This window comes from Hermetia illucens, chromosome 3, assembly GCF_905115235.1.
Source record: "Hermetia illucens chromosome 3, iHerIll2.2.curated.20191125, whole genome shotgun sequence".
NCBI classification, from domain to species: domain Eukaryota; kingdom Metazoa; phylum Arthropoda; class Insecta; order Diptera; family Stratiomyidae; genus Hermetia; species Hermetia illucens.
The window spans coordinates 89,817,386-89,837,204 of NC_051851.1; the positions used below are offsets into that span (position 1 = coordinate 89,817,386).

The window sequence follows — 19,819 nt, forward strand, 5'->3', positions numbered from 1 at the left end:
CAGGAAAAGTTATAATCAGTAAGAGAGATTTAAGCATCTTTCTCGGCTGTAATAATTTCGAGAATACTAACGGACATTCGTGGGTAGTTAAAGTATGTGGAAAATAGGTTAAGCTCCTGAAAATTAGTAATGCCGCATCGATTCTAATAAGGTTATGTTATGTCCAAAAAAACATTATACGAAATCTAATACTCTTCATTCACTTAGACTCACACTTCGCATTTCCACTTGCAAGCAAATTTTCCAGTTGCCATTGGTATGGCAATCCTTCGTTTGTAATCAGCGCTAAAAGGAATAATCTGTATGTTTTGGAGAAATATACTAAAAACAGATTTAATAACATGCATATTTATTAACTGTGTACATTTTTATTTTGTCCTTGGTTCAATTTTGAGTAACTTATTTTTGTTTAACTAACTACTAGTTGTAGATGTGTTTCTTTCCATGACTTGAAGGTGCCTTGCATTTAGTAACTCTACTGTTTAGTTAAAAAAGGTCAGAAATTGAAATATGACACAAAAATAAACCTTCCTACAAAAAAGCACCCAAATATGCTTTTCTTTTCAACAAAAATTAATGAAAATTAAAAACCATTTTTTTGTTAATTACAAAATAATATAAAAACTAAAAAATATGCATCGATCGAAACTCGGCTCATTAAAATGTAATTTGTTATTCGCGTGTTGAGAGGTACACAAATGCCTAAAGTGTTTTGCAGGACATTTTACTTTAATCCTTCTTTCACGTCTGTTCATTTTGGTTTTTTCCAAAAGGAAAATTAAACCTCTTAATCCAACTAGGTAGAAATCAAAACCTTGGTTTGATGAAAACATATTTGCAGAGGCCATGCCTTCATTGTAATCGATTCCAAAAGATTTAAATTTTAAATAAAGTTTCAACCGAATATTAAACGAAACAAGTGAACGAGCCTGCGGCAGCCAACAGGGTAAATATTTACGCAATTAATTACAGTATCCATTACAGAATTTATATAAATACGTGAAACCGCAATGAATAAAAATTGCTGACTCCCTTTTACTGATGACCTCGCACAGCTATTTATTCCGCGTTCAAAAGGTTGCACATATGTACCAGGACTATACTTTGCAAACATCAATGGAAGACTATGGAATAAATATCGTTGTAGAATATTTGTTGAATCTTGGAGGTTCCGGGTCATGGAGTTTTCTGCATATTTGTTGCTTTGAATCGATACACACTCAAAAGATAATTAAGAATGCAATGGAAACAGATGGGGTTTGCATTAAAATAGTAACAGCTTGTTAAGTGCATAAATCTCACGCTACATTGAAAGACTTAGAATAACCGAGAAGGAGATTTTTCTCGGTAAATTATTTCAACTACAATTGTAGAATTGAACACATTCGACAATTCCTCGTTTTCACAAGAAAAACACTTCCGGGTCGACGAAGATACGCTCCTTAGTCTCCGTACACGCTAAACAAAATCATCTATTCCTTCGCACCACCATCAGCAGCAGCGACGTTCTCAGTAGTCTGTCGGAGTCCTTTCTCGCCCGCTTCCGAGCCCTTAACCGTAAATGTCACGTAATATCGCTTATTACTATCTAGTTTTTCAGATGGCAGTGGTATGAGCTGTTTGCTCCGCCCGTGGGACAGCTCTAGAGATACTTTGCTTCCACCTTTCGCATGTCCTGTCAAGATTTTTGGCAAATAGAAACTTCCAATTCCGGTTTTCTTGTATGGACCGAATCCGAATTTCGGTATTGTATGATGATTGATAAATGGAACTGCAAAGAAAGAGAATGGGAAAGAATAAATTGATTGATTGTAATGGTTCTGTCACAAAGTGGGGGTGAGTTGACATAAAGAGTATACTTCCTGGCAGTCACTCTAATTCCGTTTGCTTTGAACAATTGAGTGATCCCCACGAGCCAACAATCACGTAGTGATTGACTGCGTTCCCGAAATATTCCCAAATCGAACATATTTGCTCTTGTTTTAGAAGGTACCTCTTGCAGGCTCAATTTAAATATTTCCACAATGTTTGGAGTTCATTTTAAAACCAGTGCAACTGCATCTTTTCAAACGTTCTCTACTACCCGTTTAACCGTGCTCTACACGCTACGCTAACAATCAGAAGTTTTCAAAGATGAGAGGCAGAGGCAAAAAAACTAAATGACTGTAAGCTGCTTTGGCGAATAGTTCGCGAAACGCAAAGGGAAAGCAAAGAAAATTTGCTTCATCTAACTCTTCATAAAATGCGTATACAGCTTTCGAAAGAGGGTGGCGTAGTACGTACGTGGAATACTCACGTATATGTACCCTTTGTGAACTTTTCAAAGTACGCAGAATTTGACTGTTTCCATGTGATGCCTGAAGGAACACAAAGTGCTATATGAATTAATTTTCTACAGCAGTTGATTTGAAAAGTAGTTTTCCACTTGGAAAGATTCAACCAAAACTCCATTACATTCGGAAAATATTAAAGTGAATGCCGTTCTAAGTTGCGGCGGTTGAATGGCGAAATATTGTAGATTTTCAATTTGCAAAAAACTTTTGAACCCTTTTTATGGTTGAAATGACACGAAATCAAATTTCCTTAATTAAGCGTCTCACATCTTGCACTTTTTTAATGAAAGCCGTTTTCATGAACAGGGACACCGAAGTGATGACATGGCACACTGCGCCGTAATTTAGTACGTGTCTTACCCATTTGATGTATTTTGTATGAAAAGTGTTAAATTTTTACAGCGGAAAGTGGATAATGTGTTGCATAATTGAATACTCACGTCAATGTAAGTAGTTTTCGCTTCGACTAGATGGAAATTTGCAGAAAAATAGAGTTTGAGCTTACACAAATTCCGTGAATGTGTCTTACAATAAACTATGACTGAATTACGACATTAAATAAATTTTCATTAATGTAGATTACAAATTAAGCAACACGTGCCAGAAGCACTTAATACAGAGTTTGGAAATATTTATCGGGTTACAATATAAATCTGAATTCGACCGCGACAATGTTAGCGTTTAATGTGGGCGAGGGCGTCTGTCTGGAGAACTTCGGCCTGGGTTTTAGGATAGCTTCTGGGAACTTCTTCTAAACTAAGTCTCCCTCTCTTAGTTAGAAACAGTGGCCAGGGAAACCGTCGCTTTCCGGAAAATTATTAAGGTAAGTTTGAAAATGGAGTATCTTTGTATCTTTCTGAGAAGGAACAAAAGAGAGAGCGGTGTTCATTGCCATCAAGTCCTTTATATAGATATTTCTGCTGGATTGGAAGTTCTAAGTAATCAACGGGCGTCTTATGGTGAATTTTTATTTATATAGTTACTGAATGGTGTGTATTTGCCTGAGAGCTTCAAAACATGAAGTAAAATCTTCCTAGCGCTATAGGGGATGCTGTTGATTGATACTTCACAGCTTCAACTAGAATAAGTGCGATTAACCTGCAAACAACTCCAAAGTTTTTTCTACAAATTGTATTAGTTTTGAGAGTCTTCATGAGAAGGAGATCGTGGTAAAAGGGTAGTATAGGTCCCAGGGCGAAATGTGGATCGGTACCCGCGATGCATAAAACTTGGGAAACGCCTGCTGAACCAACACCAACAGCTCTTCTACCAAACCCTGTCTCATCCTCTATGTGGTGACCGCTGGCAGCTCTTTCTTAACGAAAGGCTGCAGACGGAAAAGAATGAAGGCGAGTCTCCCGCACCTAAAAACGGGATAAATTGTACCAACTGATCCTCCAGGTTGGGGGTTGGGTAAGGCTAACAACCCTACACGGAAAACCGAAGTTATGAAACCACAACAGGAGCCTCGGACTGGACGGGTAACACAACGAGGAACCCGGCAACCACAAAGGAATAATGATTTGCGCATGTTCTCATGGAACGTACGGTCCCTATACAGAGATGAAGCTGCTGAGCTAGCCGATACCCTGTTCCAATATAGGGCTGATGTAACAGCGTTACAGGAGATTCGTTGGACAGAGACCGGTTTCCTGGAGAAGAGCCCCTACACCATATATTATAGCGGCCACCCAGTAAACCATGTGCTCAGAATACGTTTCTTAGTCAAACATACTTAGCTCCAGCCGCAAAAAGAGTCGGAACCGCTGGTTTGTCGATGAATGTAAGCTAGCAACGGAACGGAAGAATGCTGTACACCAAGCAATGCTGTATTCTCAAAGGACGCGGGCACGTGGGGGAATTTTCACGAACTTGGGCGAGCGGAGAAGCGACTTCACAGACGGAAAAAGGAAGCCAACAGGTCTGTGAACTAGAAAAGTACAGGGAGCAACCGCACCAGGCGCGGAAGTTTTACCAACAAGTCAGCAGGATGAAGCCTTATATACCTCGATGCTCACCTTGCCGAGACAAAGAGGGAAATCTGATTTCCGACAGAATGGGCATATTAGAGCGATGTGTTGAGTATTTTGATGAACTACTGAACAAGTAGAACATCGGCGAGTTGAAGGTCCCGCCAAGACGACGGACAAATACTGCCACCACCTGCCAAATTTAGGAGAAACAGTCCGTGCAATTCATCGGCTCAAAAATCATAAGTCTGCAGGAGCCGATGGAATTATAGCCGAATTGGTTAAATATGGAGGCGACCAGTTAAACCAAGTGGTTCTTCACCTTGTGCTGAAGGTGTGGGACAGCGAATCAATTGCTGACGATTGGCAAAGAGGCATCATCTGTCTCATACATAAAAAGGGAGATATCACACAGTGCAGCAATTATAGAGGTATTACGTTCCTGAGTACCATATATAAGATATTCTCCTCTATATTGGGGCGGCCCGGTCTGATTATGCTTCAGGTTAAAGTTGCATAATTGGGCAAGTCCTCACACGACCTCCGCGCGGTGGCCACTGGAAACCGTCTTCGGGCAGGCCAAGAGTGTGTAGGGCCGGGCTGGGAGTAGGCTCATCCAACTGGCGAGGATCTGTTTGTCTGCTGGTCATGTGTTAGGGGCAAGTACATCTGGCGGCGGGATGGACTGAAGCAACAGCCCGGGGATCGTCCTCACTGTACCGGAGAAGGTGCTAATAGGACCCCAAGCCAAGGTGGAACAGCATATGTCGAGGGCTGCGTGGCCAATGGGGTGCTTGGTCTTTGAATACCTTGGGCATCTTCAGTTTCAAATAAGACCCTTACCCTGGCGGGGGGCCAGCCAGGCTTGACATTCTTCCCGGACTACTCGTGGAACCAAGACATGGACTCAATTAACAAAAAAACTAAAACGACGATAGAAGAAGAGGGGGTGACGCCAGGCGCATCATCGGAGGACGAGCTGCTGGCCTCCAACCAGGAGACAGTGGCCGTCGAGAGCAGTACACTCGGTGCCAGCCGTAGCACCGTTGTGCTGAAACCAACCGCAGGGACCTCCCGGAGCGAGGCGTCAGACGGACTAGTGGCTTCCAGCCTGGAATCCACTGCCGTCAAGCTGGGAGTAGCGAGTACCAGACATAGTACTTCTAACCCGAAACCTTCAGCGCCGGGGGGTCCTTCGAAAGCGAAGACTGACAAGAATGTCGGTCGCCGCAAACCGGCTAAGAAGCAAAGGTCCACGGGTGTCCTGCTGAAGAGCCAATACCAGAAGGCCATGCATATTCTCAGCAAGATTGGTAAGAATAAGGAGGCCGGTACTGTCGACGAACGTGATGAAGGCGATTGTTGATGAATACAATAGCAAACGCCTTGCTGACGAGCAGAAGATGAAGCCCGTCGCCCTAAAATGCAATCGATCTCAAGACGAGGTCGAGCAAGATAAGAAGCGGAGCAGAGTGGCCAAGAGCGCAGACGCTAAGCAACTTCCGAAGGAAATTGTACAGCAACCGTCAGTCGGCGGGCCACGTACTGCGAAGCCCTTCAGCGACGTGGCCAGGAGTCACTTACGTGTGGCGCTGGCGGATAGCAATTCTGCTAGCGGCAAACTAACGCTGGAGGTGTGGACCAGTGTTGAGGCTAGGCTGTCGGGCATGGTCTGTAAGCATCTCGTGGACACCGGAGGCAAACACCCGGGACTCACCCCCCACTTTTCGTGGGTTCCACGTAATAGCTTGCATGGACCAGTTCTCTAAGGACTTTCTCGGTTCGTCTGTCGCTAAGATCAGCGACGCCTGGGAGGGCGTTAAGCTCAAGATTATCCCTTACGACGAGATTCCCAGGAGACCGGTGGCTCGCATCTGGTTGCCGAAGATCCGCATGGAGAAGGACAAGCTCGTCCATTTCCTGTGCCTTCCCAACCCCGGGATTCCCATGGACGACTTGGTTGTTATCAAGGAGGAGGAACCTCAGACCAACAGCCAGCCTGTACTACTCCGCAAAAAGGAGGAGTGCCTGAAGACACTGAAAAAGGCAGATAAAAGTGTGGTTCGGAGTCAGCAATGCCAAAGTAAAAGTGTTCCGCTCTGCGAAACCGGACGACGACCTAGACCCAATCGACGCCGCCAACGAGCTGTAGGACGAGATGACGATCGACGGTCCGACGGGGGCTGACACACCCCCCACGCAAGCAGATCATGCTGAGGGTAACGCAGATAAATCTGCAGCATTCGAAGTGCGCCTCGGCTAATCTGCTCGTCTTCCTCTTAGAGGAAGACATCGACATCGCATTGATACAGGAGCCCTGGGTCGGAAGCGACCGAACCATCAAAGGGCTCCAAAGCAAATATTTTAATTTATTCCACAGGAGACACTGATCAGGATAGACCTAGAGCATGTATTCTTGTGAGGAAGAGTCTGCACGTTTTCCTGTGCCCGGACCTGAGTTCCAGTGAGCTAGTTGTGGTCAAGCTGGAGCAGGTGGGGGCAGAGAACGTGTATATCGGCTTACATGGTTCATGACCATAACAACCTGAAGCCTATCCGACGCAAATGCAAGGCATACGCTTTGGGGCAGCTCCGAAATTAACGAAAGAGGTGAGCCATTCTTTGATTTTATTATTACTTCAAATCTATCGGTCTGTAACAGGGGCAGTACACCAACCTTCCCTTTCCCCTGCTCGGAGAACTGTGACGGTTGGCAGAAGGTCCTTGATATCACCCTAATAACCGACAACGGGATTCTTAGGGTGGATGACTGGAGAGTGTCTGACCAGAGATCTTTCTCTGACCACAGTTGGATACTCTTCAGTCTAGATCTCGCCGCAGAGGTCTCCAAGCCCTTGTGAGACCCCAGGAGGATCGACTGGAGCAAGTTTGGTCAGGTAATTGAGAACAAACTCTCCGGTGCGCAAGTTGATAGGATTGGCACGACAGACGAACTGGAGTCAAAGGTCGGGGCTCTGGAGAAGGCATTTGATACTGCCTTCAAAGTCTCGTGCCCTGCTAAGTACAGCAAAAAGACCCTGCTACCATGGTGGAACGAAGACCTCTCTAGTCTCAGGAAACTGACCAGAGAAACCTTCAACATCTGCTACAGGCAAAAATGCTGGCAGCCATATAAGGACTGCCTAAAGAAGTACAAGTCGGACATCAGGACCGCCAAGAGGCGGTCTTGGCTGGACTATTGTCAGAACATCGAAAGCACTAGTGAATCGGTGAGGCTCAGTAAGATTCTGTCCAAGGAACATAAGAGCCCATCCTTCCTTAAAAAGTCGGAAGGCTCCTGGACGGAATCTTTTAGCGAAACCTTGGAGCTGCTGGTGCAAACGAACTTTCCCTCTAGCGAGGAGGACTGTGAGTCAGAACCTTGCTTGGAGGTTTTGTGGCAACCTCAGCTGTGCAAGACTATCAAATCGGTAATTACCGAGGAGAGGATCGGCTGGGCTGGTATGGTGGCGTATGCCAACGACTTGGTGATATTAGTATCACGGATGTTTCTCCCCATTATGAGCGACATCATGGAAGGGGCGTTTCGAAAGGTGTGCCTGTGGACCGCAAGGTGGGTACTCAGCATAAACCCAACCAAAACGCAACTGATGCTATTCACCACCAAGACAAGGATACCTGAATTCCATCTACAACGGCTAAATGAACAAAGATTGGTTCTTTCCTCTATTCCTGGATACTACGCTGAACTGGAGGTTGAACATACAACTGAGGGTTAAGAAGACCTGTATAGCCTTCTATGACTGTAAGAAAGCCTTTGCATAGAAATGGGGTCTCCGGCCGAGGATGGTTCTCTGGATGTACACCGCTGTAGTGCGTCTGATCCTGGCGTACGGCTCTATTGTATGGTGGCAGGCTTTGAAGAAGAAATACAATAGAACGAAGCTTAATATAATTCAAACAGCCACGTGTGCAGGTGCTACGGAGGCTCTGCAGTCCTGCCCGTCAAATGCTCTCTATGCACTCCTGCATCTCCTCACCCTAGACCTCCACATCAAATATGTTGCAGCGTGCAGTGCCGTCAGACTACGTGAGTCCGGATGCTGGACACCGAAGTCCTACGGCCACAGCAACATCCTAGATGAAATACCTCGAGAAATCTGGACATCCCCCACGGACTATGTCACACGCAAGCTCAACTTCACGAGAAACTTTGCTGCGGACCTTCCAACCAGGGCAAAGTGGAGGACCGGCGGCGTGTTGCAAGACTATGACACGGTATTCTTTACGGACGGATCAAAGATGGCCTATGGAGTCGGCGCGGGGGTTTTCCCGAATACACACGGTGTATGCAAGTCGTATGGTCTCCCAGGTTTCGCCAGTGGATTCCAGGCGGAAGTACTGGCGATATCGGAACTCTGTCAAGCGTGGAGCGTGATTCCCCAAGCGTAACATAGCCATTGTGACCGACAGCCAAGCGGCCACCAAGGCTTTGTACTCAACAACGACATCTTCCCGGCTGGTGGGGCAGTGCAGAGACGCGCTCAGCCATTTGGGCGGCACGCTCAAGATCACTCTCCTCTGGGTTTCCGGGAATAGCAACATAGAGGGGAATGAGCGGGCTCGCGGATTGGCCAGGCAAGGCTCCGCTCTTGGCAGTCCCTCGGCGAATACAGTCGGTGTTCCGCTGGCGGCTGTCGGGGGCCGAGTCTACTCGCACTACCTAGCAGCCGCAGGCCTGAGATGGCCAAGGTTTATAAGCTGTGCCCAGTCGAAGAGAACTTGGCCCGCTTATAATATAGCCCGATCACGAGAGCTCCTGTGCCAGACGCGTGCAAATGCATTCAAGATTACGGCGGTCTGCACTTGGCACTGGCCCATAGGGGACCATTCCGGTAGGTTCGGCATACCGTACAACTCGCATTGCCGAAGCTGCGGAGAAGGAAGGGAAACCCTCATGCACTTTCTCTACGATTGCGCAGCTCTGGCTAGAGTCAGGTTGCGGATACTGGGTAAACCATTCTTTGGGGACATCAGAGAGATTTCTAGCAACAGAGTTGGAGAGCTGCTTTCCTTCGTGAATGCTACGGGCTGGCTCTGAAGATCCGAGCCGACTGGACTCTGCCTCCCTGCTCCTATAACAACAGTCACGGTCTTAGGAGTTTGTGGCATCAAAACGGCGCACCAAAACGCTAATTGGGCTCCTCGGAGCGGCCACTGATACCTACCTACCCATATTGCTGGCCCGGATAGCCTCATATGCCTAGAACATCATTGGTTAATACCAAAGAGGCTTCACTCCAGGCAAACCAACAAATTTTAATTAAATATTTAATTTCTATTTATATAGTATTATATAATCCTAGATTAAGTTTGCGCCTAAGGTCATATTTTAAATGGTGATGTTTGATCTATCAATAAAAACGTTCTTTGAGAATTGCATTGCTTTTGCTCTATGGCGATATTCTAATAGCATCAAAATCGGGCGTAAGCATTTACGGAGCGTTTTCGAGTGACTCGTGAAAACGCTTTAACCACTAGTTTGGCGAATTCCTCAGATGTTTGTTGGCCGAACAAGGCAACAGAGTTCTTCCTGGGCAAGTTCAAATGATTCTAGATTTCGAGAAACCATTGACAATAAAGGAATTGCGACGATTCCTGGGAGCGGTGAGTTTTTATCAGAAATCGCTGCAGAATGTTGTTGAAGTCCAAACAACTCTTCGGAAATATCTCGTTAATGTCAGAAAAAGATAACAAATCCTAGAGCGGACGAGAAGAAGAAATGACCTCACTCACATGACTGCGGAGCTATCGTGGTTACCCCAGTAGTCCATTACAAAGACCTTTATGACAAATTGGACACTCGGAACCTCGCGAAATTTGCGTCGTGAAAGTCAACACCCAGGTACCAGGATACCGAACACTTCTGTTGCGTTAATGAAAATGACGGTACTTTACTTAACGGCCAAAGAGCTGCGACAGACAGATGACGAAAATACTTCGAACATATTTCAACGGAAGAATTTATTCATTCTCCATTGTCGACATATGGAGCTATTTCATCTATCAGGGTTTTAGATAACCCGCCGAGTGCTGTAGAGGCATTTAAACGAATGAAACCGGGGAAATAAGTAAGACTAGATGGCATCACACTTGATCACACCGTAGAAAGTGAAGAACTGGAGCTTAAAACTTAGGCTGAGTTTCCGTTATTGAAGACAGTAGAAAACTATCCAACTGGCAAGAAAACACAACCGCTCCCACATTGAATAAATCGAAAACCAGAAGTTCTGCGCTTCAGAAAGATCGTGCGTATTTCCATTCCATTTGTACCTAGCTCATAATATACATGGATATATTATGTCAGACTATTCACCTCAGTGTAATACTGACATTTATGTCCCTGTGTATTGCAAGCTGCCTTTCAAAAATGCAAAATTGCAGTTTCTTAACCATCGTGCCATAACAAACGTAAAATTAGACAAATTTCCATTTTTGGTTGTAAAGCTCTTATATTATGGTACGAGTTCTTATGAAGAATTAATAAGAAGGTATCAAAACCTCCAATCAGTGCAACAAAAATTATTTTAATGTAAAAGGAAATCTCTCATGTTTTCCAACGAATGCGACAAACATTCCGAGGACAACAAGAAGGAAGTTTATGACACGACTATTACCAAATATGTAGCCTGCGCATTCACTATAAAACTTGCTATAAAATCTAAGCAGCTTTCTCCAGTCCTTAAAATCTCTCCGGCAAATCTTACTATTCAAGATGATTCTCATACTGCTTTGAAGGTCATTACATCCATTCAATAATGAACGACACGACTTCGCCAATTAAACGTGACATAAAAACTTTTTTAAGTCCCTCATTTACTTACGTATGTAACTGTGTCACCAGCGATGAATCATACAACGCGAATGACATAAGTTTTCCCGCACAAAAGTTCATTTATAATTCAGGCCATTCCTTTTCTGGTCGTTATAAGATTTGCGCGGCAATGCTTGAAAATTTCGCTCCGTTTTATCTGAACGATTCAAAGCCACAATAAACGAAATCCTTTGGGAATTCCCTACCTCTCACCCACACAAAAACTTTACCTCGAGAGGCTGATGTCGCCTGTGCCGTAATCCTGGAAAATTTTACATTCCAAGGATGAGGGAAAAGTGGGAGCGGAAAACTATTTAAAACGAGCGAAGGAAATTTTTGGAGTTATCTGGAGTGATGCTCGCTCTCGTCCATTATCTTGATTGCCACAGGTTTCGGAATGGGGAAGAATTCCCATTCACCTCAGCTCTATTGGCTTTGTCGAGGGCATCTCAGTAGTGAGTGGAATTGCTAATTATTGCAATAACAGATAATCAACATTTTATTTTATCTCAGGCTTACAAATAAGAGATAATGGTGGATTCGTAGAAAAAAGGCTTCTGTTTTGAAGCCCGTTGCAAGGAATCGCCCATTAATTTCGATACCGGTAGCATTTGAAATTATACATTATATGGCAACATTGTGGGCAACATGGATGCTCTTCGCTACATATTTCCGATTATTGTAATTCTTAACAAATGGACTACCAAGTCTAACCATGCCAAGCGAAATATTGCCAAGTAAAACTAAAGAATTTTATTAGGCCCACAAGCCAGTTCTCAAAGCATCAGTAAATCTGAATGTGTCGCTATCAATTTTAAGCGGTTCTGTAAATTTTTATGTTAGATGAAAATGCTTTCCCAATTTGAACCAAATTCAATTTGCTTTGTACGCTTGCTAGCACCGCCGAGTGCTTTTTGAGATTGCGTTATTTCTTACTTGAGAGCGCTCTTTGCAGAGAATCTTCATATTTATGGAGAGAGTTTGAAACATATTGAGCAATTCACCCAGGCTTCTTAATTTATGCTGGGAGAAAAATTACTCTCATCAATATCCCTTCGCGAATGTTACCGCAAATGACAAATTACCCCTTCCATTTAGCCGCGTTGTTTTCGCATCAACCACCCCTCGTAACATAATTAAAATAAGGCTAATGTTCGGATATTTAGCGTAATCTATAATTTGAGCACACATGTGGTGAACTCAGCTGTTCTGGGACGCACACCCAGTTATGCTATGTTAACAAGGATGCTCGAGCATAAATATTCATCAACCCCAACATACTCTAAGTGGACTTAGCTTCTATTCCTACCCTGTTGGCCTAACCGGTGAACGAGTATTTAAGGAATGAGCTGCGAATAAATCCTAATTATCCCTTTAATCTCTCTACGTAAAATCCTTACGCCGAGGTTCTTATACAAGGAAACTCCTTTCGCCTCCCCCATTCTAATAAGCTTCGTACGTAGTCTCTGGGGGCGACTTCTTGAGCGACGTCTAATTAACGCTTCACACTCGGCGTGAGAAGGGGCTTGTCGGCTTCGTCTATTCTTCCTTTTTTTTCAAATATATACAATAATTGCTTGGCTTCATACGAGTTTTAAATCATTTAGGGAAGCAACAGTGGATCGTTTAGAAAATCCGACCCCGGTGTGCTACAATAGGCGATAGGAAAAACAGGAAGGGTTGCCAGCTATTTCTACGTACTAAAAGTGAGGTATCAAGGAAGCAATTGTCGTATAGGTTATGAAATATTGTTCCAAGGGTGCATAATATATGCACGTAATATTCCCTGAAATAGTACAATAATAGCGGTTTGAACTGAAAGATAATGAGTTGCAAGTGAGGACCTCAAATAAAGATAGCTTTGCTTAGTGAATTTTTAAACTGAACACGTAAATGATAAATCGAAATAAATATTTGGTGACTGTATGGAAAAACGCAAGCATAATTCACTTAAGCTTGCAGTGTTTTGGTTTCATTTAAGGTTCAATTCAATTTCATTAGACTTTCCCGGAATGAAGTGAGTGCTCAGTATTATGCAGTTTAGGGGACAAAACTTCATGTGTCATTTTCTATTCCTAATCAACTTATTCGCTGCTATCCGATTGGTTCTAAGGCAGAGTTCCCATTCCAAATTGAGTCTGACCAAAACATATGCTTCTTCGTTAGAAAACACGGTCGTGTGGAAAAACACCAAACGCCTTGTGGTCTTTAGACAGCTGTTTTTAGCTAGCAATATTAAGGCAGGCGATGGAAAAACTGTTGGAATATGGACAACAGTTGCACCATCTGTTCATCGACTTTAAAGCCGCCTATGATAGCATAGCCAGGGTAAAACTGTACACGGCCATGAGAGAATTCGGTATCCCGACGAAATTAATAAGACTCACTAGGCTGACCCTGACCAATGTGCGAGGCCAGATAAAAGCAGCAGGATCACTCTCAAGACCATTCAACATCAACAACGGTCTACGACAAGGGGATGCGCTATCATGCGTCCTCTTTAACCTGGCCCTCGAGAAAGTGATCCGTGATGCTGAGGTGAATGCAAGAGGTACGATCCTCTTCAAGTCCACCCAACTACTGGCCTATGCTGACGATATCGACATCATGGGAAGAACCACCCGAGACGTTCAAACTGCCTTCATCCAGATCGAGCAGGCGCAAATTGGCGCGAGATCTTGGGCTGCACATCAATGAAGGCAAGACAAAATACATGGTGGCAACGTCAGCACCGAAGACGAATCAACCAACAACATCAAACCGCACTGGTCAAACACAAACACGAACAAGAATAAGGATAGGGGAATACAACTTTGAGACCGTTGACAATTTCTCCTATCTAGGGTCGAAAATCACAACCGATAACAACTACGATGATGAAATCCGCGCACGGTTGTTGTCAGCCAACAGAGCCTACTTCCGTTTACAAAGACTGTTCCGCTCGAAACGTCTCACCATAGGGTCAAAGCTCTTACTGTACAAGACTATGATCTTGCCAGTCCTCATGTATTCCTCGGAAACTTGGGTTCTTAGCAAGAAAAATTGCGAACTCTTGGCCGCGTTCGAGAGAAGAATCCTCCGAAGAATTTTTGGCCCCCTACATGAGGAGGGACGATTCCGTAGCCTACACAATGACGAAATCTATGAGCGATACCATTATCGTCCGGTTGTGGATAAAATCCGGCTCAATAGGTTACGGTGGGCGGGTCAGTTAATCCGTATGGATGAAGATGATCCCACCCGGAAAGTCTATAAGGGCAATATCTATGGTAGGAAAAGAAGACGAGGCAGACCCTGCCTAAGATGGAGCGATGGCGTGGGCCAGGACGCCAGACAGCTTTTAGGAATATCGAATTGGTGGACCTCGGCGCAAAACCGGGATGTCTGGAGTTCCTTATTAAGGCAGGTCTAGACCGGATACCGGTTGTTGCGCCGTTGATGATGATGATGATGAATATTAAGGTATTCAACGCCGTCAATATATTGTTCATATATGGGGCTGTGATGATACGGAAACCACCCAATCTTCGCTGTACCACTAACTTCCCTCTCTTGTATTGTCATATGAATTTGGCCGAGGTTTAAATTTTACCCAAAAGTTACGGAGATGCCATCCACCTAATAAGATATTTGGGAAAACATGGTCTACTGTAATGAAGGTAGCTTCAGACTGGTTTAAGATATTGTAATGAATACGGGAGTGAGGAATGATCAAACGTAATCAAGATGACCGTTGTCAACTACAAGGACAGCTCTATGAAATGATTTAACAAATTTACGAATTTTGACTGCTCAGATCAGCCCGTTCCTAACGTCGCTATGTAAATATCATGCTGGTCCCAAGCCCAAATAAAGGAGGAGAATTTAACTTTAACTAGTACTTTGTACTATCCTCAATAAAACAAAAAAAATATGTTGATCTCAGAGAAAGAGAAAAATAAAGTACGCTTTAAGTTACTTCACTGACCAAGAAAATGCATAACATGTCTTCTTCACCTTCAACCTTTGTTCCGTTGAGTTGAGTTCCGTTCAAATCACCATCCAGCGTATTAAGTAAGTCATCATTGCTTCGTTCGGCTTTTTGGTTTTTTCCCATCGACTTTGATGTTCAAACCAATTTTGGCAAGTGAATTTGGGTTAGCGCGAAATTATGTGAAGACGCCTCTCTCGATGAGCTTGATGGTTTTGCGGGTTTCTTTTCGCGCTCATCGATTCTACCTACCGTCCTAGTGTCTGTCACATCCGTCTCCTCAGAACGGTTGCCATCATCATCATCAACGGCGCAACAACCGGTATCCGATCTAGGCCTGCCTTAATAAGGAACTCCAGACATCCCGGTTTTCGCCGAGGTCCACCAATTCGATATCCCTAAAAGCTGTCGCCTCGTCTTCTTTTTCTACCATAGATATTGCCCTTATAGACTTTCCGGGTGGGATCATCCTCCTCCATACGGATTAAGTGACCCGCCCACCGTAACCTATTGAGCCGGATTTTATCCACAACCGGGCGGTCATGGTATCGCTCATGGATTTCGTCATTATGTAGGATACGGAATCGTCCATCCTCATATTGGCGACCAAAAATTCTTTGGAGGATTCTTCTCTCGAACGCGGCCAAAAGTTCGCAATTTTTCTTGCTAAGAACCCAAGTCTCCGAGGAATACATGAGGACTGGCAGGATCATAATCTTGTACAGTAAGAGCTTTGACTCTATCGTGAGACGTTTCGAGCGGAACAGTTTTTGTAAGCTGAAATAGACTCTGTTGGCTGACAACAACCGTGCGCGGATTTCATCATCGTAGCTGTGTTGTGATTTTCGACCCGAGATAGGAGAAATTATCAACGGTCTCAAAGTTGTATTCTCCTATCTTTATTCTTCCCGTTTGACCAGTGCCGTTTGATGTTATTGGTTGGTTCGTCTTCGGTGCTGACGTTGCCACCATATATTTTGTCTTGCCTTCATTGATGTGCAGCCCAAGATCTTGCGCCAATCGCCCCAGGCTCGATCTGGATGAAGGCAGTTTGTACGTCTCGAGTGGTTCTTCCCATGGCGTCGATATCGTCAGCATAGGCCAGTAGTTGGGTGGACTTAAAGAGGATCGTACCTCTTGCATTTACCTCCGCACCACGGATCACTTTCTCGAGGGCCAGTTTAAAGAGGACTCATGATAGGGCATCCCCTTGTCGTAGACCGTTGTTGATGTTGAATGGTCTTGAGAGTGATCCTACTGCTTTTATCTGGCCTCGCACATTGGTCAGGGTCAGCCTAGTTAGTCTTATTAATTTCGTCGGGATACTGAATTTTCTCATGGCCGTGTAAAGTTTTGCCCTGGCTTTAAAGTCGATGAATAGATGGTCCAACTGGTGTCCATATTCCATCGCTTTTTTCATCGCTTGCCGCGGAGAGAAAATCTGACCTGTTGCTGATTTGCCTAGAGTGAAGCCTCTTTGGTATGGGCCAATGATGTTCTAGGCATATGCGGCTATCCGGCCTAGCAAGATAGCGAAGAATATCTTATAGATGGAACTCAGCCACGTGATACTTCTATAATTGCTGCACTGTGTGATATCTCCCTTTTTATGTATGAGACAGATAATGTCTCGTTGCCAATCGTCAGGCATAGATTCGATGTCCCATACCTTGAGCACAAGTTGATGAACTACTTGGTGTAACTGATCGCCTCGACTGGAATTCCATCGGCTCCTGGCGACTTATGCGATCAATTGTACGGACTGTTTCTCCTAAACTTGGTGGTGGCAGTATTTGTCTGTCGTATTCAGTTGGCGGGACCTCCAACTCGCCGGTGTTCTGGTTGTTAAGTAGCTCATCAAAATACTCAACCCATCGCTCCAATATGCCCATTCTGTCGCAAATCAGATTTCCCTGTTTGTCACGGCAGGGTGAGCATCGACCTGTATAAAGTTTCACCCTGCTGACTTGTTGGTAAGACTTCCGCGCCTGGTGCGGTTGCTCCCTGTACTTTTCTAATTCACAGATTTGTTGGTTCCTTTTCCGTCTTTCTTCCTTCCTTTTCCGCCTGTGAAGTCGCTTCTCCGCTCGACGGAGTTCGTGATAAGACTCTGCGCGTGCCCGCGTTCTTTGAGAATGCTACATTACTCGGTATGCGGCATTCTTCCGTTCCGTTGCTAGCTTATATTCATCGTCAAACCGACTCTTTTTGCGGCTGGGGCCAAGTATGTTTGTGGCCATGATAGCGTTCTTCAGGTGATTGTGAAGATCATTTGAGGGGATCAGAGGGGATTCTAGATGGTGTTCTTATTCGAGCTCAGAGCACCATGCCATCGAGATAGTGATCCGAGTCTCTAGAAAACCGGTCCCTGTCCAACGCATCTCCTGTAACGCTGTTATATCAGCCCTATATTGGGACAGGGTATCAGCTAGCTGCTTATCAGCTTAATCTCTGTACAGGGAGCACACGTTCCATGAGAAAATGGGCAAATCGTTATTCCGTTGTCGTTGCCGGGTTCGTCGTTGCATAATCCGTCCAATCCGAGGCTCCTGTTGTGGCTTCGTAACAAGTTCTTTTCCGTATAGGGTTGTCAGCCCTACCCAACCCCCAACCTGGAGGATCAGTTGGTACAATTTATCCCGTTTTTAGGTGCGGGAGACTCGCCTTCATCCTTCTCCGTCTGTAGCTTTTCGTTTAGAAAGAACTCCCAGCGGTCCCCACATAGAGGTGGAGATAGGGTTTGGTAGTAGAGCTGTTGGTGTTGCTTCAGCAGGCATTTCTCAGGTTTTATGCGCCATCGTGGGTACCAATCAACGTTTCGCCCTGGGACCTATACTATCCTTTGACCACAACGGTTCCCATATTGATACGAAATTTGATGGAATGGTCAGGATAGTGAGCCCCTCATATGCAGTGTGCTACGTTGCATACATGCAAAAAGCATGCTCTTCACCGGATATAGTCATGTGGGGTATCAAATGAAAGGCCTTGATTAGTACTTTAAAAGGTTTGCTTTTGACATTTGATTGAAGAAGCAGAGTTATTCTGAGAAATTACTTAATCGAAAAATCTGAAAAAAAAATTATGAAACTATCCACTATATAGTATTTAGGCTTTAGAAGAATCTTCATATAGACATCTGTTTATATAAAACTAATAATTGTATAACGTTAGAGTTATTTTTACTTTATTTTTTAGAAATTGACTGCAAAACCCCCTTCAGGTTATCCTAAAATCATCAAGTTTTGCAGTAATATAGAGCGTGATACTACCGTTTCGTGGGATCGCACTATTACTAACAAAACTGTCATAGCTTCAAGTTATCTCTTCTGTGCGAATTCGCTGTAATCCAAAACACTAAATAACAGTTCTGTACTCAAATATTCTTACGCTAGAAAGACACGGAACCTTTCAAACCATTTCAAGCGCTGAATTTGTGGTTTTGGACGTGTTATTTTACTATGAATATTCTCCGTACATTACTTCAAACCCCTCTACTTTGTCTGGCGGAACAACATTTTATGCAAATAACACGGGTAATTCCTTGGGTGGTTTGGTAATAAAGGCATCATCTTTAGACGTGTTTCGAAAAATATAATGAAATATAGCTGCTGTAAATTATGTATCACACCTACTTTTGGAGACGCACTTTCGATTAAATGCTTTCTCTGCCTCTCAACCCTGGATTCCTATTGTTTCTTCCTAATGTGGGATCGAAATTGTCCTTATGTGCCGCATCCTTTCCTCCCCTAATCAATGCGTTATTGGAGCTGCAGTACAATTCGGTTGGATCAACTTCTGGTTCATTTTAAGTGTTCAGCTCCTTACGGTAAGGTAAGGTAAAGTATGGTTTTGTGCGTCTTTTTGCATATTTGATGCCGATGATGCATTTTTGAGTGAATTAAACATTTAATTGGTCAGTATTTCGGTAAGTAAACTATACCAAAATTTCACATTTATTATGCATATACATATTATAAATTCAAAATTTCTTTATCTCCTTTATTACACATATCATTTTCTAACGGTAAAGGTTCTTATTTTAGTTTATATGTTACATACATGGCCTTCTCCCTGCACCTACAAACACACACTCTCTCTTTCTTGATAGACGAATTTTATAGCTCTTTTGAGCCATATTCATATGTGCAAATATGCGTATGTCATTTTCTATTTTTAGGTTAGCAACCTTTTGAACTTTTGTCCTTTGTCTGACGAGTAGTAAACGCGCATAAGACAACAGTAAGGAATTCAAGTACAACGCAATAAGATCGAATTTGAGACAATCAGATAACATATGCATATGTATGTTCATACATATGTGCCACAGGAGCGTGGAAGACTACCTATTGTAAAATTAAATTCCTCCCAGTCATAGCCAGGCTCTAAACCCCTCCCAACACTTCTCATACATTGTCTGTATTAATTGGGCCTAAATTTAACCCAGTTGCCAAAGATTATTGCAAGGAAAACTATCTAAACTACTATCTGTTCCTGGAAGTGTTATTCTATCATTGGCTGGCTGCAGCTTTCTCTGAGGCCACTGCTTCCGATACTTATCTTTATGTATATTTCGCTTCATGTGAATTTTCCTTTCAATGCTAGCATGCATTATACTGCTCTGCTAAACCACAACGCTGTATCCCAGCTATGTAGACTCCATACGAGCATACATGCCTATATGCGTTCCTTTTACGTACCATTGCAAAGG

The 19,819-nt window shown here is 43.9% G+C and overlaps 1 protein-coding gene across 13 annotated transcripts in view; it reads right to left on the reverse strand.

Annotated features, from left to right (window-relative positions):
* Positions 1-356: 356 nt before the first annotated feature.
* Positions 357-19,819, reverse strand: part of LOC119652845 (ankycorbin) — a 101,625-nt gene continuing 82,162 nt past the window's right edge. For all 13 annotated transcript variants that reach the window (XM_038057195.1, XM_038057190.1, XM_038057191.1 and 10 more), the window contains one exon: positions 357-1,771. In XM_038057195.1, coding sequence (XP_037913123.1) covers positions 1,473-1,771 — 299 coding nt within the window. In that variant the 3' untranslated portion in view covers positions 357-1,472. The remainder of the gene's footprint in view (positions 1,772-19,819) is intronic.